This window comes from Triticum urartu, chromosome 6A (assembly GCF_056163025.1).
Source record: "Triticum urartu cultivar PI428250 chromosome 6A, HENAU_Tu73, whole genome shotgun sequence".
Classification (NCBI taxonomy): Eukaryota; Viridiplantae; Streptophyta; class Magnoliopsida; order Poales; family Poaceae; genus Triticum; species Triticum urartu.
In genome coordinates this window covers 147,895,330-147,920,240 of record NC_141878.1, presented here as the reverse complement: position 1 = coordinate 147,920,240, position 24,911 = coordinate 147,895,330, and the positions used below count along the sequence as shown (strand labels likewise).

Genomic DNA, 24,911 nt, shown 5'->3' with positions numbered 1-24,911 from the left:
TAGCTAGCCTTTTGAGTCTCTGAACACCCAAATTGGAAAATGCTACGGCTAAAGCTGTCACTGTTCACCAATGACTTTGACCAAGTGAACAGAAGAGTACTAGTGAAGTGTTGAACTTTCAAAATTCCATGCGATGTAATAAAAGTACACAAGATATCCCACGGCATGGTATGTCGGCAATAGACTACTACTAGTAATTAATCTACTTCCTCCTTCCTAAATATTTGTCTTTCTAGACATTTCAAATGACTACTACATACGGATGTATGTAGACATATTTTAGAATGTAGATTCACTCATTTTGCTCCGTATGTAGTCACTTGTTGAAATGCCTAGAAACACGAGTATTTAGGAACGGAGGGGGTAGTATGTATGCATCGACCAAACGTTGAGAAATATTCTATTCACACTACATTGGTTGGTGATGGTCACGAATCATTTTCTTGGGGCCAAAAGAGGATTAATCACTACTATTCTGGATGATATTGCACCTTTCCCCCCTCTTTCTTAGCGCATTCCTGTCCACACACCAGTTGCACATAACAATTCTACGCACGAAATGTCATTTCATTCATGATAATGCTATTCAATTAAGAACTCACAACCCATATTGGCCGGTATCTACACACATAATAATTGATAGCAATTACCCCATACAAAATACTATTTCTTGATAATATGCTATCTAAGAGCATCTCCAATATAGGGCACCAAATTATGATTGGAGCAAAAACAGTTGCCACACCATAATGTTTTTATCTCCAAAAAAGTAAAAAAAAAAGGGTGCTCCAATAGATGTTCTAAAATAGAGCATTAGTGCTCCAATAGATGCCCTAAAATAGGAGTAAAAATAGTTGCCACACCATGATTTTTTTTATCTTCAAATGCACATGTATTTAACAAAATATGAACTATGACTGGTTGCTGTGGCATCAATATGAGATTTTCTTTCAAGCCATACATATCAACACATCTTCGGTGTTGTTGTACTTTGCGTCACTTCCCCATGGAGCGTCAAGAAAACTCTCATTGTCCATGTCAAGATTGTCCTCATCATATTGTGTTTCATATTCTTGGGAGGTAAAATATTGAGAGACAAAATCTTCATTTGCAATATTTGTGAATTGCAAGAATGAATCATCATTAACACTACAAATGCACACACAAAATTGAATATAAGCACACGTCATCTCATCATTGCATTCATCTCAACATGACAAAATTTGTTGAAAAGAATGTGACATTTCTTTTAACCTTTCTGTCATTTCATCTATCATGTTGCGGAGGACGGTGGCATGCATCGACGGCTCGTCCTCCATGGACGGAGGTGGCGAGGGAGGAGGCACGGAAGCAGCAATAGCCGTCGATGAAGTCGCATCAGTAAGAGACGAAACAGGGGGCATGGCAGTGATGGTCTTCGGTTTCTTCGCCCGGGACAAAGTCACAGAGGGTTTGTGCGGCGACCACTTCCTGCCGCCACCGTCTCATTGACTGGTCGTGACGGCCTTCTTCTTCTGTGGTAGCGGATCCATTTCCTCGGCAAGGATGGGTCGTGGCGACGCTATAATATGCCGCACCAAGCAGGGGGCATGGTGGCAACGACGGCGGGAGCATCGGGAGAGGAGGATGTGGCCATAACGAGGAGCGTCGGAGCGGCGTCAGTAGCCACGGGGTCGAAGGATCCGTCCATGGGGCTTCGGCAGCGGTCAGGCGGGGGCGGCGGGCGTTGGGAGGCGGGGATGCGGGCGCGGCGCGGGAACTTTCAACGCGATGGTTGGCTACTTAAGCGTGACACTATTGTTCTGCGGCAACCGCCCAAGTGTTGCTAATTCGCAACACTTGGTGATGTATTTTCAGGTGTTGTAAATTTAGAGTAATACTTTTTGCATATAGGGAATCTATTGGTGCGCCGTTTTCGCTCCCTCATGTCCTCATGATGTAAAAATGCCCTATTATAAGACACATATTGAAGATGCTCTTACTTTGCCGTGCTTCTATCGAGTTCTCGTGCGCGCCAATGAAACAAATGTTTGCCACCACCATAGACGATGACAAGATCACAGAATAAGAGCTTTTTGGTTCGAATGACTTATATACGATAACGGCTTATCATAGGTCAAAAGTTTACTTGTGTTTATTTATTTATTTCCTGACAATGAAAAGGTTGCCGCCATTGTAGGCGATGGCGCCTCTAGGGGAGGAGTGATGACGGTGACACATGTGTGCTGTCTCGTCGAGTCCCTCTTCGAAGTGATGTGCGTGGTGTATCTTATGTGTGTCGCTCAACGGCTGTGATGTTTAATTAATTGGACAATCTATTTTTCATAATTAACTGAGCAACTCTTTTTTTCTTAATCAACATAGGAATCCTGCCATTTCAGAAAAGGCCGTGGAATAAGAGCCTTTTGATCTGAATGACTTTCATAAATCTTCATATCATCATGATTCTTGTAAATATTTATGTTGGTTGTTCAATTTGCAGAACTTTAATGAGAATTTCTTACTTATTACGAATTGTCAGTTGCCAAAATTCTTTGTAACTCTTACTTAGTCCATGACTATGCACATATACATATTCAACGTCACCATAATGTATATTCTTTTGTAAAATATTACTGTGATTTTTAGTGTTTAAATTATACTTTCATTCCTAAATATAAATCTTTGTAGAGATTCCAATATGGACTACATATAGAGCAAAATAAGTGAATCTACACTCTAAATTATGTCTATATACATCTGTATGTAGTTCATATTAAAATCTCTGCAATTCGTCTTGCAAACGATGCATGAACAGGTGACATCAGTCCGGACCTAACGGGCAGTGGCACAGGGTCCAGGGCACACAACTATTGGAGGAGGTGGAGGACAAGACTACCTGGCACTGGGAGCACAATGGGCGCTTCTCGGCCCGATCTGCTTATGCGGCAAAATTCATGGGGCTCGAAGTGTCACCAATGGCTGCCTTCACCTCGAAGTCCAAAGCGCCCTTGAAATGTCGTTTCTTCATGTTGTTGGCGAGCAAAAACAGATGTTGGACCTTTGATAGATTGGCCAGACGAGGACTGCCGCACCAAGACGCTTGCCCTCTGTGTGATCAGCATGAGGAGTCCATACAACATTTGCTAATCGATTGCGTGTTTGCAAAGAAAATCTGGCATGAGATGGGTGAGATGACATGACGTCCAGGGCTCGAGCAGCTGCAGGATGAGACCCTTAGAGAATGGTGTCTAAGACCACTGTTCAAGATATCTTCCGATATTCCGATAAATCGGCCGATTTATCGCTTACCGTTGTCTGAGCGATAAGCTAAATTGCCCGATAAATAAGCTGATATGGCGATAAATCAGCCGATATGCCGATAAACTGGCCGATTTACCCCTTATCATGGGTCGACCGATAAGTTCCCGATAAGCGATATCCCCAACATTGCCTAAGACAAGAACAAAACTCAAGACACCGGGGGTCGACAAGAGCTAAATGCATCCTAGCCATGTGGACAATCTGGAAACATTGAAACGACATCGTCTTCAATGAAGCTACCCCCTCACTTGCAAGGGCCATGGAACGCATCAGAGTGGAAGGAAAGCTCTGGGCCAAAGTAGGATTGTTCAAGGAAGACAATAGAGGCTTCGAGGAACTAGGTAGCAGGTGGGCCGCTTAAGAGTAATCCGTCTAGGTGTAGGGTGGTGTAAGACGGAGTCGGGGATGTCCCCCCCCCCCCCCCCCCCCCCGCATGTATAAGATGTAAAACTGGACATTTTGGTAGTCTTCCTTTCCCTCCTTCTCTTCTATAAAGAATGATACGCACACTCGTGCGTATTTGAGAAAAATATTAAAATCTCTAAAAAGACTTATATTTAGAAACAAAGGGAGTACATGGGTGAGGTATATGAGAATGAGGATGTTTATTCAAATGTTTTGAAAAATATTTAAGTTTATCAAAAATTGAAGCAACTTGGAGATCATTTTCGGGTTTTGTTTACTTTATCCAGATAATTCTTTTTCCTTTTGGCTAAAATCAGTTTGATGTAAATTAGTTTTTGTTCTTCTAAAAGTTAATGCTAATAGATAGAGCATCCAAAATAAGTTGTGAAAATGCACAAGCTGTGTCCAGCTATCCACAAACGGGGCTGCTACAAATCATCCGGATGATTTCTCTAAGAAATCATTCGCCTATTCAGCCGTTCGATTGGCGCACTGGTGGCCGTTGAATTACAACGATGCCACGGCAGCAGCGAGTCAACGCAGCGTCAGTGCAGTCCCAGCGGAGCTCTCCAACGCAGCACCACGGATGGCGTCCGGCGAGCTCCATTGCAATCCCAGCGCAGCTCCGATGCAGCACCGACGCTCGAGCAAAGCTTCATTGCAACTCCGGCCAAGCTGCAATGCAGCCTCGGCGGAGCTCCAATGCAGCGCAGACGGCTCTGGCGAAGCTCCATTGCAACTCCGGTCAAGCTCCATTGCAGCCCTACCGGAGCTCCATCGAGTGTCGACGTGTCCGGCGAAGCTCCATTGCAACTCCCGTGGAGCTCCATTGCAGCCCGGCGTAGTCCAAGGCAGCACCGACGGCTCCGGCTCCATGGGTCGCATGTCGCTTGCTGCACTGCAGCTCCCCGGCGATTCGCGTTGCGGTGTCACTGGTCAACGGCGAGATCGTGGAGTCGCAGTGCTGCCGTGGTCACGCCTAGAAAAAGGAGAAGAAGCAGGTGGAGCGGTGGTGGCAGCTGGTGGTGCCTGCAGCAGCGGGTTGGGTTGGCTCATGCAGCGGCGGTTGCCACGACGACGGGCCGGTGGCCGGTGGCGGCTTGCTTATCCTGCATCGGGAGGAGATGGGGATTTGCTTCTGCAGCGGTAGGAGATGAGGGATACGAAAGGCACGCGGAGAGGATAAGGTTGCCAAGTCCACGCCACGCGGGACACGCGTCGCTAGGACGAGGCGACTTACGCGTCGCTGTTATAAGTTGGATGAAAATAAACGATTTCCATCCACAATCCACTTATGGCAAGCCAAGCATAGAAAAATGGTGGGAAAGAACAAGAAAGGGGAAAATGAGAGAGAGAGGGGACCGAACACTAAAAAAGACTTTGCCTTTTCTATTCCAAGTCTCTCTTCCCCCATCCCTGCTTCTCTTCTTCTCCTGCACAGTCCACACTGTTCATCTCCTCTTCGATCCCCAAATCCCAAGCTGACCAACCAAGCCCCCGCCCCGCATGGAGTGGACGGCCCCGAAGTCCACCCCGCTCTCCCCGCCCCACCTCCTCTGGGACTGGGGCGACGCCGCCGCGCCGGGCTCCTCCGGCGAGGCGGCGGGGAGGCGCGGGAAGGAGAAGCGGGCCAGGGGGGAGGCGGCCGGCGGAGGAGGCGGAGGCGGAGGAGGAGGGGGCGTGAGGTGCCAGGTGGAGGGCTGCGGGGTCGAGCTCCGCGACGCCAAGGAGTACCACCGGAAGCACCGGGTCTGCGAGGCCCACACCAAGTTCCCCCGCGTCGTCGTCGCCGGCCAGGAGCGCCGCTTCTGCCAGCAGTGCAGCCGGTGGGTGTTTCTTGACGCTCCGAGGTTGTTCGCCGGAGTTTATTCTTGCACCCTGGCTGCTCGCCGGAGCCGTGCTTTTCTTTGACTTCTGCGATTGCCCTCTCTCTTTCTCCCTCTCTCTCTCTCTGCAAAGCTGCAAGCTCGATCTTTCTGCGATTGCTCTTGCTCTACTCCGCGCGTGTCTTTCGTTCTTGGAATTCCGGGAAGCAGGAGATTCAACGACCCCCCGTCTATCTGCGAACTCCGCACTTCCTTAGACCATGGTGCAAACGCGCCGCGCTATAATTCTGTTCGTCGTCAGTTGATTAATCCGGGAGCCTTGTGTTTTTGTGTGTGTCCGGAAACTGTGGTTATCCTGTGCGGGTACGGCTTGTTTCCCGATTTGGGAGGCGAAGATGCCTTTTCCCCACAATTATAGTACTGTCGACCTGTGGAGAATCGTGCTGCATGGCATGGCTGAACGGCTGTGCAAGACCTGTTTCCAGTTTTGGCAGGGCACTTGTCCCGCGCGTGTGTGCACTTTTGGGCTGAAGTTCTGTTGTGCTGTGGCTACTGTGATTCAGTTACTGTGTGGAGATTTCTCCTCTGTGTATGCATACTCTTAGATCTTAGTTGGTACATATATAAGTAGTCTATATTTGCAGTACTGTCTGTGGTTTTGCTGATTGCCTGGCCTTTGGTGATCAAGGTTCCATGCGCTGTCCGAGTTCGACCAGAAGAAGAGGAGCTGCCGGAGGCGGCTGTCCGATCACAATGCTCGGCGCCGGAAACCACAGCCAGACGCATTCTCCTTTACACCGGCAAGGCTCCCGTCGTCATTGGTGTTTGGTAATATGTCCATACTTTAAGTGGGTAATTATGCGGGATTTGTATTTTTCCTTGCTCTCCACACCATATCGCACTGAAACTACTGTTCTTTATGCTTAATTGGCTGGTTGTGAGTTGAACTTCTTCGATAAATTGTGTTTGAGCTAGGTATGAGTTTCGGCTTTCGCTAATGCCATGATTAGTCAGAAATTATCTTCAATAGTTGATATATGAGATGATAGCTAGTCGTTTGAATTTTTTTTTTTACTTTCTTATACCTTTTACAAATAATAAATGCTTTTGCCATTGATGTTACAGATGATAGACGGCAAATAAGTTTTGTCTGGAATAAAGATCCACTCAGCCATGCAAGGCCTTTCCCATGTTCTCCATGGGACAGCCCATCTGACTTCAAGCTCCCGCAAGTGAAGGAAATAAGAGAAGTATCAATCAATGGACAAGTTCATTTTGATAAATCTCATCTACCCAATGCTGTTCCAGCACTGAGTCATGACATAGCTGAGCTGCTACCAATGAAAGGTATGATTTGTCAGTCATTTTGTATCTATCGCAGTTCACATCGATGAAAAAGCTGCGTGCTAGTATCTTCTTTCCTAGGTGGTCTGGCACATTTATTACGGGCAAAAAATGTTACATGTAATGTAGGCCTCTTTGATTCGTGGGATTCCAAAAACATCAGAACAGGGAAAAGTTGGATTGTAATACCATGCCATCTTGAATCCCACAGGATTGAAAGATGTTTGATTGTACATAGAAAATAATAATATAGGAATCATCCCAACTGGTTTGAGTCAATTGATTATTTTAGAATGGAGTACAGAAGACCTGTAGGAAAAATTCCTACGGGTTACCATCCTACATATTGAACAACCAGCATAGGAAAAATTCTTGAACATGACAAACGTATAAAATTTCCTATGAAAATCCTTGAATCGGAGAGAGCAAACTCCGGTTCTCTGTTCGGAAAAGTCAGCACTATAAAAATGTGGTTCCACTCCACCCAGTCAGACCGAGGAGGATGCTTTCTTGGCCTTCACTCATTCTCTAACATATGTGAATCTTACACTACAAAGCTTACCTTGAACTAGCTAGGCGCTGTTTAGGTTTTCACCCGGTTTTCCTTGATGAGCTAATCAGCCCGCTTTTTCACTTATTCTTTTTTGGCACTTGCTTTTATGCGGTGCATTCCTCTTTCTGGCTGTTCTTGTAAGGCCCCTTTCTAATCAATGGATTTGGCACTCCTGCCAACATTCATTTTTTTCTTTCTTTGAACTCCTGCTGTTCACGAGCATTTATAGTTCCCAACAAGTGGGAATGTTTCCCCATTAAAAAATGTCATCATTGATATATATACTCCTCTGTTCACAAATGTAAAACGTTTTGGCTGTTTAAACTGCCAAAATGTCTTGCATTTGTGAACAGAGGGAGTAGTTAGTCTTTGCTCTTTGGTTCCAAAGCCTTGATGGCTTTACATTTAAGAATCAGAAAAAATACTCATTGTAGATTAACTGATTGCTCTTTGGTTCCAAAGCCTTGATGGCTTTACATTTAAGAATCAGGAAAAAGAATCATTGTAGATTAAATGAACTGGACTGTTAGAGAAAAAAGAGGTTTTATGCTAGATTGTGTGGCAAAATTTATGTTTTGTGTAGTTTTTCAGCCTGAGGTGATTTGACTTAAGTTGTTTTTCAGTATTGACATATATTACTAGTTTTCCTGCACCTACATATAAACGTTAGTATGCTTGGATATATGTAGTTAAATGTCCTACTTACAACATGATTAATCAGTTAATCACTACTATGAATTTCCGTTGGAACAACTTGCACCTACATTGCACTGGATTAATTGGGCTTCAGGTATAGCTGAAATAACAATTATAATGATACCAATTTTTTTATAACAATGAATATCACACATTTAAAACTACAATCAATAGTGATCTTGTGGTTAGACAGCTCTGTATTGCATAAAGAATGATATCAAATAGCTGATCTTGTATATTCAAATGTTTGTCACGACCCATGTGAAAAGATGGTGTCATGGCAGATACTTTTGGTAATATGCATAAGTAAGCATAGGAACTCTCAAATTCACTTTGGTATGTCCATTCACTAAAGTCCTTGATAGTGAATAATAGACTGTTGAGTCTCATGCCTCAAAACAGTTAAAACCAAAAGCTTAAGCTGACGAGGAAAGGTGGGCAATATACTCATAATTCAACATGGAGGACTAGTTATATATAACCAAATATACTGCAGTTTGCTTGTCAGCAATTCTGCTCAATTGTTTTCGATCGAAATATATCTCGAATGCATATGAGCCACATGATGTTCGTTCACCTTTGTAGATATCTCTGCTCCCAACATTTGGATGTTCTTGAGTGTCCATACTTTGGTGAGGGAATCCTTTTGATTGACCGATTGATGAATTCCTGTAGGTCCGGACGCATCTGTAACCGCTTCAAAATTAGGTGGAGCACCGGATCTTCAGCGTGCTCTCTCTCTTCTGTCAGCTAGTTCTTGTGGATTACCTGATCCTGTACAGCAAGCATCTTGTCTCGTCCAATTCACTGGTGCCAGCCAAAACAGCCGGGGCCCTTCACCACATGGAGGGAGCCCTCCATCGGCGTCCTGTGCCGAAGGACAGCCCATGGCACCATCGCCTCAGTTCGTCCGTTTCACCATGGATGGCGCCAGCAGTGGCTATGAATCCACTTTCTTTGGCGTAAACCGGATGAATTGATGCGCGAGACGCACTGTATGATTTTGGATCTACAGCCAGGAAGAGCTTATGCAAGAACTGCTCCTGTCAACTACTATCAGAGTGGAAAATCTCACTGTTAATGTTACCTACATACTCATTGGTCACCTTGTTATTTTTCCATTGTACAACCCTGCTGCCATTTGTTGGCTCGTTTTGAAACCATTGTTGATGAATCTGGACATGATTTGTTTCATAAAGTGACGACTTGTATATTTTCTTCTCCCTGACAAGCCATTTGCACCAGTAATCTCCATTACTGATTTGCGGCGATCTTTTTTACCATTTGCTACGCCGGAAGAGGGTAATCATAGACGATATGATTTCATATTTGTTATGCAGATAACACTAATTTGTTTCATTGCGCAGGCCGAAGAGAACAGTCTAATTTGACTTGCCCACAATTTAAATTATAATTTTGTTCTGTAGAACGTGCACACACATACATCAAAGAACAGACTATAATCATATAATTCCAGGTAAAGAAAGCGATCCTGTCTCCTCAAAGCAAACTATCCAAACAGCTCGCGTTAGGACACACAAGATGTAGAACCGGGTCACCATCACGGTTGTCTTCAATATAAATCAGCCTGAATCTGGTCAGTATGTGGCTGATACTGAGGCAGAACAGACACTAAAATATACAGCTCAACAAGTTGTGATTTTCAAAATGAAACCACCAGCTGGATTGCTCATATGTTGAAGTGTCACCATGATTATCATAAACTTTGGATCAAGTGACAATGATTGATCCAATTGACAGGTTACCAACCAAGCAAGAATTGGTGTAAAAAAAAGGCAAAAATATTATGAACCACAACATAGTGTCCAGGCAACCGACACCACAGAAATCAACATGATGAAGAACAACAGCACGCAAATGCGAAGCACAAACTTGCACGAGTACAAGAGCAAGCGGATATTATTAACACGGAAAAGCTCCATTTGGTCTTTGTTAGCATACAAGGCAACATCTATACGAAATTACTTTTACTTGAGGTGTGCAACTTACACAAGACAGAATGCGCACTGGTAAAGGCACACAGACCCCACACACTGACAACGATGAACACATTGGCATTGCCTCTTTTCTTCATCCTTACCTGTTTTCTTCCCTAATGCCCGCTGCGATAGTCTAACCTGCTTTAGTTTCAGTCGGTGGTCATGGGTTCAGCAACGCAGCAGCGGAAGCGTGCTTTACGGACATGGCTCACAACCTCCATCTCGGCGTTCTCAAGCATGCAGACGATCTCGGTGAATGGTGGGCGAACTTCAGGGTTTGCATCCCAACAGCGCGTCATGATGTGGGTTAGGGAAGGCAGGCAGTCATGTGGGATTGCTGGACGAGCACCCTTATTTACAACAGCAAAAGCCGCCTGAACAGCTGTCATGTTTGTGAAAGGAAGCATGCCAGTTATAAGCTCCCACAAGACAATCCCAAAGCTGTAGACATCAACCTTATGATCATAAGGCCTGTGCTGGATCATTTCCCTGCACACAAAAAAGACCAACCACTACATCATCAATTATATACACAGCATAATGCTGGAATTTTGGCGAGAGAGGAGCAAACAGAAGCAGCTTGTTACTATGAGACAGTCGAAGTGAAACAATTCTCTACCATTTCTCCATGTATGCAAAGAGAATTTAATATATAAAACAGAAAAGGGAAAATTGTATGCTAGTTATGTTACTGGTATAATAGCCCGCCACTGTACCCTACTACCCTACTGTTGAGAAAACAGTTGCCAACTCTGCAATATTTCAATTTTGATTACGATGGACCATGCTTTGTATGGACAAAAAGTTGGAACTGTTGTATAATAGACTTGCTTTGTTAATAATTATAAGGTTAGTCCAACCTTCAATCGTTCCAGGGGTGCAGCAGAAGGCTGTTAATCAGATGCAAAATTAAGATGGCACTAGGTAGATGATACTTCTGTTTAACACAAGGCAACAACGTGTACAGTTTGAGTTATATGAGAGCCCGGTGCATACAATTGGAGCATCCAGGTACATTGTGGGGAAAAAATCTCTATGGACAGTTTGTAAATATCACACTACAGTAATAGATTATTGGCAAGCAGCTGAATGTTCTACGGTGAAGGTTTGACAACTGTATAAGCGGATACAGGATTTGGCATGTGCAAATAAATTAAATGACAAACACCATAGATTTCAAATGTTGAAGATAACTATATACTCCATCCGTTCCAAAATAGATGACTCAATTTTATACTAACTTTGTACTAAAGTCGGGTCATCTATTTTGGAACGGAGGGAGTACATATGAAACCAAACATCAATTGAACTTACGGTGCCATCCAGCGGTAGGTTCCTGTCTCTGGTGTCATCCCCTCTGTTTTCACTTCAATTCGAGCAACTCCAAAGTCAGCAATCTTAATGGATCTGTCTGCTGCAATTAGAAGATTATCCGACTTCAGGTCCCTGTGGATAAATCCCAAAGCATGCACATATGCCATTCCCCTCGCAACATCCAATGCTTGTTTGACAGCCAGCCTCAAAGGTACCGACTTGTTCTGCCTTTTTGCCAGGAACTGCCTGACTGAGCCACCTTTTGCATACTCAGTAATAATGCACCACACAATTGACTTCCTGCAAGCCCCTATAAATCTTACTATATTTGGGTGCCTTAGGGTAGATAACATCATAACTTCTTGGACAAACTGCTGTTCCAACGATTGTGCTCTCTCGATATCATTTTCAGGCTTCTCCAGCAGCTTAATGGCAACATCTTCTCCAATGTAGGTACCCCGGTACAGCTTCCCAAAGGCTCCCTGTGCAAAGGGAACCCCCATATCCAACCTCCCCAGATCAATGGCCCACTGCTGGTACTTGCTAAGTATCTCTGTTGGATGATTTGGGTCCATCAGAACCCTGGCCAATGCATCTTCATTTAGGGTGTGTGCAGCCACACGGTTGGGACGAAAGACGCTGTTGCCAACCGAATAGCTTGCAGTTGGGGCATCACGGAGGCCCGGGTGCTTAAGTATGACGGTGCGGGACTCGTTCGAGCCCACACTGCTGTTGTCCACAGACATGGTAACGGAGCCACCGGCGAGGTTGTAGTTGTCAGTGCTGTCGACAGACATGTGGGAGCCCTCCCCAATTTTCTGATAGTAGGGCATGCTGAACAAGCCATTGAACTCGTTCTCTTGCATCCCCTTGCCGCCACCGCCAACCATGCCATGAAACCTTGCCCCTTCAGCCATGTCAGAAGATCCAAATGCTACAACTCGAGCTGCTGCAGATTAACTGTACATCCTCAACTAAGAAATGCTCTCTTCCGTACACCCACGAGACCTGCAATTATAGCAAGCTGAACATTAGAAATGAGTTATCAAGCATACACAGCATGTAATTCTCGTTTGAAAGTACCAAAATCGCTTATCTTACAACCAAGAACATTTTCTGTAAATGACAGATATAATATTTTTTTGCCCATTTTCTGTAAATACCAAAATTACATCTATACTACATGTCTACACACGAACTTTAAGCCCTTCAACCTAGAAAAACAAGAAAAATTCCTCCAGACCCTTCCCAGCTCGATCGCCCATCCCTCCAAAATCCGTCAACCAGGCGCAACAACCCAGCACACGGTGAGGCGCAAACGACCCATCCGCCTCCAAATCGCGCGAAAAACCAGCAATCGATCACCCGAAAAACTAACAACCGCGCGATTGGGGACCGAATTGGGCGTGAGCGAGGCGGGACTTCTTACCCCGGCAGGAAGCAGGCCGATCAGGCAGGCGGCGAGGGGCGGGATCGCGGGGGCGGAGGGGAGGAGAAGGATTCCGAATTGGCGTGTGGGGCTTGCTGCTCGGCGCTGGCTTTGCTTTTCTCCGGAGACCGGAGCAGAGACGACGACTCCAGAGTGGGAAAGTGGGGGGAGGGGTGGAGAGAGAGGGGGCGGAGGGAGGAAGTCGTTAGTGTGGCTGCCGTTTATGGTTTACACCCCGAGCTTCTGGCTTTCTTGGTTCAGTCCTTCCCTCACCCCCTTGGCTGCAAAAATAGGAAGAAAAAAATAGAACGTAGGCTGTTGGATCTGGGATGGATGGCCTGGATTTGTCATGTGGGAGCCATCGAAAGGGCCTGCTTTCGATATAGGTGTTAGCCAGGCGGTTTTCGACAAAACGATCAAAGTTGTTCGACTGCTCTCCCGCTCGAATTTGGTGCGTTCGTCCGGGATCGGATGGTCCATGTTGAATTTTTCTGTTTTTGCACCCTAAGAGATGCTTGTATTGTAGTATCCTCCTTTGTTCTTCAGCTCAATGGCGCGAAAAGTTAAATTTGCACCAATATACGATATGACGAAAGATAGAGCAAGAATGGTGATATATTGGTGGCAGGTTCCTCTTCTTTCATCTTCCGGAATACACAAGAGCTTCACGCATCGTTTTGTAGTTGCATTGATGGTTTGTTCACCCTTTCTCAGAATGTGCGGGCTGTGGTGTTTGAAGTTGCATTGATGGTATGTTCATATTTTTCCTCTTGTAGCACGCAAGATCTTTTGTGTTCTACCATTAAGAAATGTAGAATCGGTTACAAGAAAGAGTGATTGGGGGTGACCATCCGCACTTTGTGCCACATTGCCATCGAAGACCGACACAGACTACTCACACTTGGCTGTTAGACTCCCTACCCTACATGTTTATTGCCACACCATAAGCCATAGTGTCCACGCAATACAGATGTGCTTGACAACTATGAAAGTCAATGAAGTGGCGTTGTTGAAGGCGTGTTGACTCCATTCCGGGCAAATGAAGCTCATGGTGAGGATGGTGAGAGAATTTAGCTATTTATGCTTTACACCACCAGCGGAGGCGCTAACGACTATCCATCAGTTGACCAAGTTCATCGAAGGAGTGGGATATGTATCCCAATCCATGCGGTTGAAGAACCTAAGAATAGACTCGGTGAGAAAGAACGCTCGACCATGAGTTGGTTAGTATATTTCGGCTTATGAAGGCAAATCTAGCAGTTCGATTGGTGCAGCATACACCCCATGCTTGGAGACCATTAAATTCCAACCCCGATTTTTGAGGAACAACCAATCAAATAAATTCAATCTCGGAGGTGCCCGAGAACACTATAGTTCTCTGCACCTAACATCCACGTCGATCTCAGAAAGAAGGCATAATATATCGACTCCGTTATGTATTGGCCAGGCCCATCTGAATCCGTCGGAGGAGCTAGGGATGGACTACCATTGAGCGCCCACAACCATCCATGGCATGGATGACTTGTGAGTAGGAATTTGCTGAACAACACATTTTACTTGTAGTTGCATTGTGTGCTTCGTTTCATCATTATTTTTCTCGGCATATGTAAGAGCTCGGTGCACCATTTTGTACTTACATTGAGATGCGGTCATAGTTTTTTACCCTAGAATAAGCAAGATCTTTGTTGGCATTGGTAGATGTAGACATGATCCATTCACCCTTTCCCCGGATACACAAGAGATTTGTGCAACATTCATTACAAAATGCATAATTAGTTACAAAAAAGAATGATTAGGGGGTGACTACCCTAGTCTATGCCACATTACCACCGGAGAACCACTCGGACTACTCACGCTCGTCTACTAGAGACCCTACCCTATGTTTTTGTTGCCGCACCACAAGCCATAGTCTCCATTTATTACAAAGATGATTGGTAACCATGAAGGTCAAGGAATAGATGTTCTTGAATGTGCATTGATTCCATTCCTGCCAAATGCAATTTATCGTGAAAATGGTGAGGGGATTTAGCTCTTTGCACTTCACGCCACCAGCCAAGGTGATGATGTCTGTGCACCAGTCTCAGCATATGTCCCCTAATCCAAGTGATTGAAGACCTGAAACCATATTTTCCTTGAGCACTGGACAATGAGGTGGTAATGCATTTGGGCTCCTGAAGGCAAAGCGAGTAGGCCCGTGGTGCGGCATTCCCCATGATTGAAGATGATATAAAGTCCAACACGGAAATGTGAGGACTAGCCAGCCGAAGAACATCAGTTTGGGAAGTGCCCAAGAAGACCATAGTTGCTTCACACCTGACAACTACATCGATCTCACAAAGAACGAAAGATATTTGAGCGACGGAATCAGACCATGTTCGGAATGACACATAGCATGCTCAAGGCCAACCTGGTGCCGAGCACGTATTGGGGGAGGTCACGCTCATGACCGTCTTTATCCTCGACCATTCCTTCACAAGGAGTGTCGAATGCTAGATGCCTTACGAGTCGTGGTACGTGAAGAAGCTAGACGTGCACATCCTCCGATTCTTCGGGTGCATTGGGCATGTTAAGACGACACACCCACACCTGAATAAGCTCAATGATCGGAGCACCCCAATGGTATTCTTTGGCTATGAGACATGATCTAAGGCATACAAGATGTATGACCTCGTCCCGAAGCGCGTGCACATCTCCCACGACATTGTCTTTGATGAGGAGGCACTTTGGGGATGGGAGGCGCCGGAGAGGCGCTAGTGAGCAGCTCCTTCATTGTGGAGTACATGGTGTGCACAAGTGTTAGTGTTCGGGAAGCAACCTCGAGCACAATAGTGACCCTGGGTAAAGCAATTTCGAGCACTACGACCCCAAGCCCAGTGGTTCGGAGCATAATGGGCACAACAACCCTACGCTCAGCGACCCCAGACACACGAAGTGAGGTCGAGCCAGTTCACTTCACAACTCCACCGATCGCGAGGTCGGACCTGATCGACGTTGATGACAGCACCGGTGCCTCACACCAGTACCGAAGCATCGATGACCTTCTCATCGAGCTACCATAGTTGGCGGAGAGCCTTGATGACAACGAGGTGTTGCATTTGATGGACACCAAGGAGCCAGCCACATTCATTGAGGAAGAGCGCAAGGACTATTGGCATCGCGTTATGTTGGATGAGGTATCGTCAATCGACGACAACACCACTTGGACACTTACCACGCTGCTTCCAGGGCATGGAGCTATTGGGCTCAAGTGGGTATTCAAGGTGAAGAAGAACAAGGACGGCACCATCATCAAACACAAGGCCCGACTTGTAGAAAAAGGGTATGTACAACACGCGAGGGTGGACTTTGAGGAAGTCTTCGCACCCGTGGCAAGGCTCGAGTTTGTGTGACTGATCCTTGCCTTGGCGGCACATTGGGGCTGGGAGGTCCATCACAAGTATGTCAAGTTGGTATTCCTCAACAACAACCTCAAGGAGAAGGTCTACAAGTCCAAACCGTCTAGCTTCATAGCCGATGTACACAAGCATGGATTATACATGATACACAAGGCACTGTATGGACTTCGGCAAGCACCAAGGGCGTGGAATGCCAAGAAGGATACAAGCTTGACATCACAACGCCTCCAAGAATGGTGTGTACGCACATGGAATTGGGGACATGATGCTCATCATTGGCATCTGTGTCAATGACCTCTTCATCACTGGAGCCGAGCCGCACGAGGTGCGCAACTTCAAGAAAGAGATGAAAAATTCTCTTTAACAAGAGCGATCTCACCCTGCTCTGGTACTACCTCGGGTTGGGGGTGAACCAGGAGCATTGTCGCACCATGATCATTCAAGCGGCCTAATCAAGCAAGCTACTCAAGCAAGCGAGCATGGCGGACTGCCATGTCGTGAACTCCCCAATGAAGGCACATTGCAAGCTCAACAAGGAGAAGCCGACGAACACTATCTTATGTTGGAGCGTCATCGACAACCTAATGTATCTCGTGCACACTCGACCGAACATCTCGATCATCGTCGGGTTCCTGAGCAGGCTCCAACCAATGATGATCTTGAGGCTGTTAAACACATGGTCTGCTACATCGCCGACACACTCACGCACGAATGTGTGTATCACCGCGGCAATGGTGAGACCTTGGTTGGCTACAACGACTCTGACCACATCGTCGATGTGGACTCCAGGAAAAGCACCTCGAGCACGTTTTCCCCCTTGGGAGCAGTCCAATCACCTGGCAGTCACTGAAGCAGAATATTGTCACCACCTCTTTGTGCAAGGCGGAGTACATCACAGCGGGAACAATAGCGTGACAGGGGATCTGGATGGCTCGACTTCTTAGTGAGATGCCGAATAAAGACATCACCCATGTGATCCCATAGTCAACAAAAAGTTCGCGATCTAACTCTGCAACAATTTGATACTTCACAACCGCAACAAGCACATCGATCTCCACTACCACTTCATACGTGATTGCATCGAGAAGGGCACGGTGGTCGTGGAGTTCACTGGGACCTACGAGCAGAACACAGACATCTTGACCAAGCCCCTTGGCCGTGTTCACTTCCAGGAGGTGCACGACAGGGTGGGGATCAACAATGTCAAACCTCTTCGACATGGTTGAGGGGAGATTGTTGGGATTAAACTCTGTCTAGATAAATTCACAGCTAGTGTGAACAAGCTGCAGCACAAGTCAAAAAGGGATGCAAGGGATAGCCTGCAACCGGATAGGATAAGATAATTGTTCATGGTAGGATAGGATAGGATATGATAAGATAACCTGCTCATGGCAGGATAGGATAGGATAAGATAACCTGCTCATGGCAGGATAGGATATGATAAGATAACATGCATTTAATGAGCATGTCAGGTCAATTAGTACATAGGTAAGCAATGAGGTCATCCTCATGTATTTGGTTTGTTTTGTCCTATAAAAGGGACTTGTAGCCTAAGTAGTAAACAACAAATGCAAAGCAAAAGTATTCAACTTCATAAGGTCTAATACTACTTTGTACGTGTGCACGTGAGTTGTGTGTGTGCGCGCACACACACGCACGTGTTGATACACTCTTCTCACATAGCCCCTAACATCCACCGCTCAACCCGTGGCACTCATAGTAGTTTGGGGCTAAAAGTGAAATCATGATCTTAATCATATTTTGATGTTGATGACAATATACATATAGGGGACCAATCATGTTTGTCAAGTATATCTCAGGTTTAGTCCCCAAGGAATGATGTATGGATCATGACTACCAAGTGTATATTTATCAAGAACAAAGATACAAGAAAAATATCTTAGGCTTTTCCATTGGCTCTTGGGTATAGGGATCTCGCACTATTAAGAGTGGATCATCGGTACTCGTGATTGACTTGCTCCAAAACCCACAGATATCTCATTCTTCACACATAATACTACCCTAAACTCTCCATCATACTATCTCCTAGGGTTTGTTCTGCTTTGTCTTTGGTTCAAATGGATGACTTGTAGTTACCAGACGTCTAGACGTCCGGTACCCCCCGGAAATCCGGTGTCTCACCACATAACCAAATTGACGGATTTCCGGTCTAGGCCAGACATCCTCTCTATCCCTGCAAAGTCAAAATGTCGGACGTCCAGTCCAACCGGACGTTCGGTCCCTCCTTCCAACGGATGACTGTCTCTATACGGAAATCTGATTGTCTCCCAACATAATCTTATTGTCGGATTTTCGGTAACCATCAGACGTCCGGTGCCTCTCGAGATACCGGACAACCGAAAAGTACCAGATGTCTGGCAATACCCCATTTGTGGAATCTTTACACTTCACCCTTGTGTGTGCATGTTCTGGCAGTCGAACAGCCGGTAGCTCTGTCAAACGTCCGATGCTTTTTTTTTGCCTCTAGACGTATGGTAAGATCTTAGGTAAGTAACTCCAACGACCATTTTAGCACTTCCACTACAAATAGCTTTCTTACACTCGGGGAGAAGGTTGACAATTCACTTTGAGATAACGCTAGAACATATTCTACACTTTCTCACATCTTCATACACCAAATCTTTGATTCCGGAGGAATTTGTGAAAGATCTTCATAGCTTCTCCAATCAAGTGATAGATCCACTTCTTCCCCTTCTCTTGACCAAAGGAATTTGTGATTTAAGAAAGTCTTGAGCATTTCCCCTTGATCTTATTACTCTTGGAGGTTGGAGACTCCTAGGCAGTAGGAGTTCTTCGGTGAGGAATCAAGCATTGTGATTACCCCCCGTCCCCCAGAAAGTTTGTGAAGGTTTGAAGACCACCTCAAGGTCTACCACTAGTGGTTGAGAAACGCGTTCATGGTGTTGTCTCAAAGGGAGAATGCGGGTGAGCCTTCGTGGCATTCGTGTGCCTTCGTGGTAACATTCACCTCTCTAACAGTGACTAGCTTCCCTTCAAGGAAGTGCACATCAACATACATCCTCGTCTCTCGGAGTTGCGGTTATCCCTAACCATAGCTTGCTACTTGTGGTTAGTTGTGTCTTTACCTTTACTTTCATCTTATTTTGCATGCTTACCTTACTCTTGTTGTAGTTGCTTAGCACTAGAATCATCTATGCAGTTGTTAGGTTCACTTTTATATTCTACAATATTGCCTAAAATTGCTAAGTAATAATTAAAATTTGTAATTGTGACCCGGCATGGTGTGACCCTGTTGGGGAACATAGTAATTTCAAAAAATTTCCTACGCACACATAGGATCATGGTGATGCATAGCAACGAGAGGGGTGAGTGTTGTCCACGTACCCTCGTAGACCGAAAGCGGAAGCGTTAGCACAACGTGGTTGATGTAGTCATACGTCTTCACAATCCGACCGATCAAGTACCGAACGTACGACACCTCTGAGTTCAGGACATGTTCAGCTCGATGACGTCCCTCGAACTCCGATCCAGCCGAGCTTTGAGGGAGAGTTCCGTCAGCACGACGGCATGGTGATGATGGTGATGTTCTACCGACACAGGGCTTCGCCTAAGCACCGCTACGATATTATCGAGGTGGACTATGGTGGAGGGGGGCACCGCACACGGCTAAGAGATACAAGAGATCAATTGTTGTGTCTAGAGGTGCCCCCCTGCTCCAGTATATAAAGGAGCAAGGGGGGAGGCGGCCGGACAGGAGGAGGCGTGCCAGGGAGGAGTCCTACTCCCATCGGGAGTAGGACTCCCTCCTTTCCTAGTTGGAGTAGGAGAAGGGGGAAGGAGGAGGGAGAGAGGAAGGAAAGGGGGGCACCGCCCCCTCCTTGTCCAATTCGGACTAGAGGGAGAGGGTGCCGGGGAACGTAGTAATTTCAAAATTTTCCTACGCACAAGCAAGATCATGGTGATGCATAGGAACGAGAGGGGAGAGTGTCGTCCACGTACCCTCGTAGACCGTTAAGCGGAAGCGTTATAACAACGCGGTTGATGTAGTCGTACGTCTTCACGATCGACCGATCCTCAGCACGGAACGTACGACACCTCCGCGTTCAGCACACGTTCAGCTCGGTGACGTCCCGCGAACTCACGATCCAGTAGGGCTCGAGGAAGAGTTTCGTCAGCATGACGGCGTGGTGACGATGTTGATGAAGCTACCGCAGCAGGGCTTCGCCTAAACACCGCTACAGTATGACCGAGGTGGATTATGGTGGAGGGGGCACCGCACACTGCTGGAGAGATCTCAATGATCAACTTGTGTGTCTAGAGGTGCCCCCTGCCCCTGTATATAAAGGAGCAAGGGGGGAGAGGCAGCCGGCCAGGAGGAGGCGCGCCAGGAGGAGTCCTACTAGGACTCCCTCTTTTCCTAGTTGGAATAGGAGAAGGGGGAAGGAGGAGGGAGAGAGGAAGGAAAGGGGGGCGCCGCCCCCCTCCTTGTCCAATTCGGACTAGAGGGAGAGGGGGCGCGCAGCCTGCCCTGGCATCCCCTCCTCTCTTCCACTAAGGCCCATCATGGCCCATTAACCCCCCCCCCCCCCGGGGGGGGGGGTCCGGTAACCCCCGGTACTCCGGTAAAATCCCGATTTCACCCGGAACACTTCCGATATCCAAATATAAGCTTCCAATATATAAATCTTTATGTCTCGACCATTTCGAGACTCCTCGTCATGTCCGTGATCACATCCGGGACTCCGAACTACCTTTGGTACATCAAAACATATAATCTCATAAAACCGATCGTCAAGAACTTTAAGCGTGCGGACCCTACGGGTTCGAGAACTATGTAGACATGACCGAGACACGTTTCCGGTCAATAACCAATAGCGGAACCTGGATGCTCATATTGGTTCCTACATATTCTACGAAGATCTTTATCGGTCAAACCGCACAACACTATACGTTGTTCTCTTTGTCATCGGTATGTTACTTGCCCGAGATTCGATCGTCGATATCCAATACCTAGTTCAATCTCGTTACCGGCAAGTCTCTTTACTTGTTCTGTAATACATCATCCTGTAACTAACTCATTAGTTATCATGCTTGCAAGGCTTATAGTGATGTTTATTACCGAGAGGGCCCAGAGATACCTCTCTGACAATCGGAGTGACAAATCCTAATCTTGATCTATGCCAACTCAACAAGTACCATCGGAAACACCTGTAGAGCAGCTTTATGATCACCCAGTTATGTTGTGACGTTTGGTAGCACACAAACTGTTCCTACGGTATTCGGGAGTTGCATAATCTCACAGTCATAAGAACATGTATAAGTCATGAATAAAGCAATAGCAGTAAACAAACGATCAAGTGCTAAGCTAACGAAATGGGTCAAGTCAATCACATCATTCTCCTAATGATGTGATCCCATTGATCAAATAACAACTCATGTCTATGGTTAGGAAACTTAACCATCTTTGATCAATGAGCTAGTCAAGTAGAGGCATACTAGTGACACTATGTTTGTCTATGTATTCACACATGTATTATGTTTCCGGTTGATACAATTCTAGCATGAATAATAAAAATTTATCATGAAATAAGGAAATAAATAATAACTTTATTATTGCATCTAGGGCATATTTCCTTCAGTCTCCCACTTGCACTAGAGTCAATAATCTAGATTACACATTAATGATTTTAACACCCATGGGGCCTTGGTGCTGATCATGTTTTGCTCGTGGAAGAGGCTTAGTCAACAGGTCTGCAACATTCAGATCCATATGTATCTTGCAAATCTCTATGTCTCCCACTTGGACTTGATCCCGGATGGAGTTGAAGCGTCTCTTGATGTGCTTGGTTCTCTTGTGAAATCTGGATTCCTTCGCCAAGGCAATTGCACCAGCATTGTCACAAAAGATTTTCATTGGACCTGATGCACTAGGTATGACACCTAGATCGGATATGAACTCCTTCATCCAGACTCCTTCATTCGCTGCTTCCGAAGCAGCAATGTACTCCGCTTCACATGTAGATCCCGCCACGACGCTCTGTTTAGAACTGCTCCAACTGACATATCCACCATTTAATATAAACACATATTCGGTTTGCGATTTAGAATCGTCCGGATCAGTGTCAAAGCTTCCATCAACGTAACCATTTACAATGAGCTCTTTGTCACCTCCATAAACGAGAAACATATCCTTGGTCCTTTTCAGGTACTTCAGGATGTTCTTGACCGCTGTCCAATGATCCACTCCTGGATTACTTTGGTACCTCCCTGCTAAGCTAATAGCAAGGCACATATCAGGTCTGGTACACAACATTGCATACATCATAGAGCCTATGGCTGAAGCATAGGGAACACTTTTCATTTTCTCTCTATCTTCTGCAGTGGTCGGACATTGAGTCTTACTCAACTTCACACCTTGTAACACAGGCACGAACCCTTTCTTAGCTTGATCCATTTTGAACTTCTTCAAAACTTTATCAAGGTATGTGCTTTGTGAAAGTCCAATTAAGCGTCTTGATCTATCTCTATAGATCTTGATGCCCAATATATAAGCAGCTTCACTGAGGTCTTTCATTGAAAAACTCTTATTCAAGTATCCTTTTATGCTATCCAGAAATTCTATATCATTTCCAGTCAGAAATATGTCATCCACATATAATATTAGAAATGCTACATAGCTCCCACTCACTTTCTTGTAAATACAGGCTTCTCCAAAAGTCTGTATAAAACCATATGCTTTGATCACACTATCAAAACGTTTATTCCAACTCCGAGATGCTTGCACCAGTCCATAAATGGATCGCTGGAGCTTGCATAATTTGTTAGCTCCCTTTGGATCGATAAAACCTTCAGGTTGCATCATATACAACTCTTCTTCCAGAAATCTATTCAGGAATGCAGTCTTTACATCCATTTGCCAAATTTCATAATCATAAAACGCGGCAATTGCTAACATGATTCGGACAAACTTAAGCATCGCTACGGGTGAGAAGGTCACATCGTAGTCAACTCCTTGAACTTGTCGAAAACCTTTTGCAACAAGTCGAGCTTTGTAAACAGTAACATTACCGCCAGCGTCTGTCTTCTTCTTGAAAATCCATTTATTCTCGATGGCTTGCCGATCATTGGGAAAGTCAACCAAAGTCCACACTTTGTTCTCATACATGGATCCCATCTCAGATTTCATGGCTTCAAGCCATTTTGCGGAATCTGGGCTCATCATCGCTTCTTCATAGTTCGTAGGTTCGTCATGGTCAAGTAACATGACCTCCAGAACTGGATTACCGTACCATTATGGCGCGGATCTTGCTCTGGTTGACCTACGATGTTCGGTAGTAACTTGATCTGAAGTTTCATGATCATTATCATTAGCTTCCTCACTAATTGGTGTAGATGTCACAAGAACCGGTTTCTGTGATGAACTACTTTCCAATAAGGGAGCAGGTACAGTTACCTCATCAAGTTCTACTTTCCTCCCACTCACTTCTTTCGAGAGAAACTCCTTCTCTCGAAAGGATCCATTCTTAGCAACGAATATCTTGCCTTCGGATCTGTGATAGAAGGTGTACCCAATAGTTTCCTTTGGATATCCTATGAAGACACATTTCTCCGATTTGGGTTCGAGCTTATCAGGTTGAAGATTTTTCACATAAGCATCGCAGCCCCAAACTTTAAGATACGACAACTTTGGTTTCTTGCCAAACCATACTTCATAAGGAGTCGTCTCAACGGATTTTGATGGTGCCCTATTTAACGTGAATGCAGACGTCTCTAAAGCATAACCCCAAAACGATAGCGGTAAATCAGTAAGAGACATCATAGATCGCACCATATCTAGTAAAGTACGATTACAACGTTCAGACACACCATTAGCTGTGGTGTTCCGGGTGGCGAAACTATTCCGCATTGTTTCAAATGTAGGCCAAACTCATAACTCAAATATTCTCCTCCATGATCAGATCACAGAAACTTTATTTTCTTGTTACGATGATTTTCCACTTCACTCTGAAATTCTTTGAACTTTTCAAATGTTTCAGACTTATGTTTCATTAAGTAGATATACCCATATCTGCTTAAATCATCTGTGAAGGTGAGAAAATACCAATACCCGCCGCGAGCCTCAATATTCATTGGACCACATACATTAGTATGTATGATTTCCAACAAATCTGTTGCTCGCTCCATAGTTCCAGAGAACGGCATGTCGGTGGGTGTCGGTGTCAAAACCGGCGGATCTCGGGTAGGGGGTCCCGAACTGTGCGTCTAAGGCGGATGGTAACAGGAGGCAGGGGACACGATGTTTTACCCAGGTTCGGGCCCTCTTGATGGAGGTAAAACCCTACGTCCTGCTTGATTTATTCTTGATGATATGAGTGTTACAAGAGTTGATCTACCACGAGATCAGAGAGGCTAAAACCTAGAAGCTAGCCTATGGTATGATTGTATGTTGTCCTACGGACTAAAACCCTTCGGTTTATATAGACACCGGAGGGGGCTAGGGTTACACAAGGTCGGTTACAAAGGAGGAGATATACATATCCGTATTGCCTAGCTTGCCTTCCACGCCAAGTAGAGTCCCATCTGGACACGAGATGAAGTCTTCAATCTTGTATCTTCATAGTCCAACAGTCCGGCCAAAGGATATAATCCGGCTGTCCGGATACC

At 45.5% G+C, this 24,911-nt stretch overlaps 2 protein-coding genes across 2 annotated transcripts; one reads left to right on the top strand and one right to left on the bottom strand.

The window, feature by feature from the left end:
- The first annotated feature begins 5,019 nt into the window (after window positions 1–5,019).
- On the top strand, window positions 5,020–9,340 carry LOC125517284 (squamosa promoter-binding-like protein 4). Its single transcript, XM_048682466.2, has 4 exons — window positions 5,020–5,534; window positions 6,223–6,362; window positions 6,660–6,881; window positions 8,803–9,340. Exons 1-4 carry the CDS (start codon window positions 5,215–5,217, stop codon window positions 9,105–9,107), a joined length of 987 nt encoding a protein of 328 aa, XP_048538423.1. The 5' UTR covers window positions 5,020–5,214; the 3' UTR covers window positions 9,108–9,340.
- A 669-nt stretch (window positions 9,341–10,009) lies between these two features.
- On the bottom strand, window positions 10,010–13,060 carry LOC125517289 (serine/threonine-protein kinase STY13-like). Its single transcript, XM_048682479.2, has 3 exons — window positions 12,871–13,060; window positions 11,442–12,449; window positions 10,010–10,616 (listed from the first exon to the last, which is right to left on the bottom strand). Exons 2-3 carry the CDS (start codon window positions 12,356–12,358, stop codon window positions 10,277–10,279), a joined length of 1,257 nt encoding a protein of 418 aa, XP_048538436.2. The 5' UTR covers window positions 12,359–12,449; window positions 12,871–13,060; the 3' UTR covers window positions 10,010–10,276.
- Between the last annotated feature and the right edge of the window lie 11,851 nt (window positions 13,061–24,911).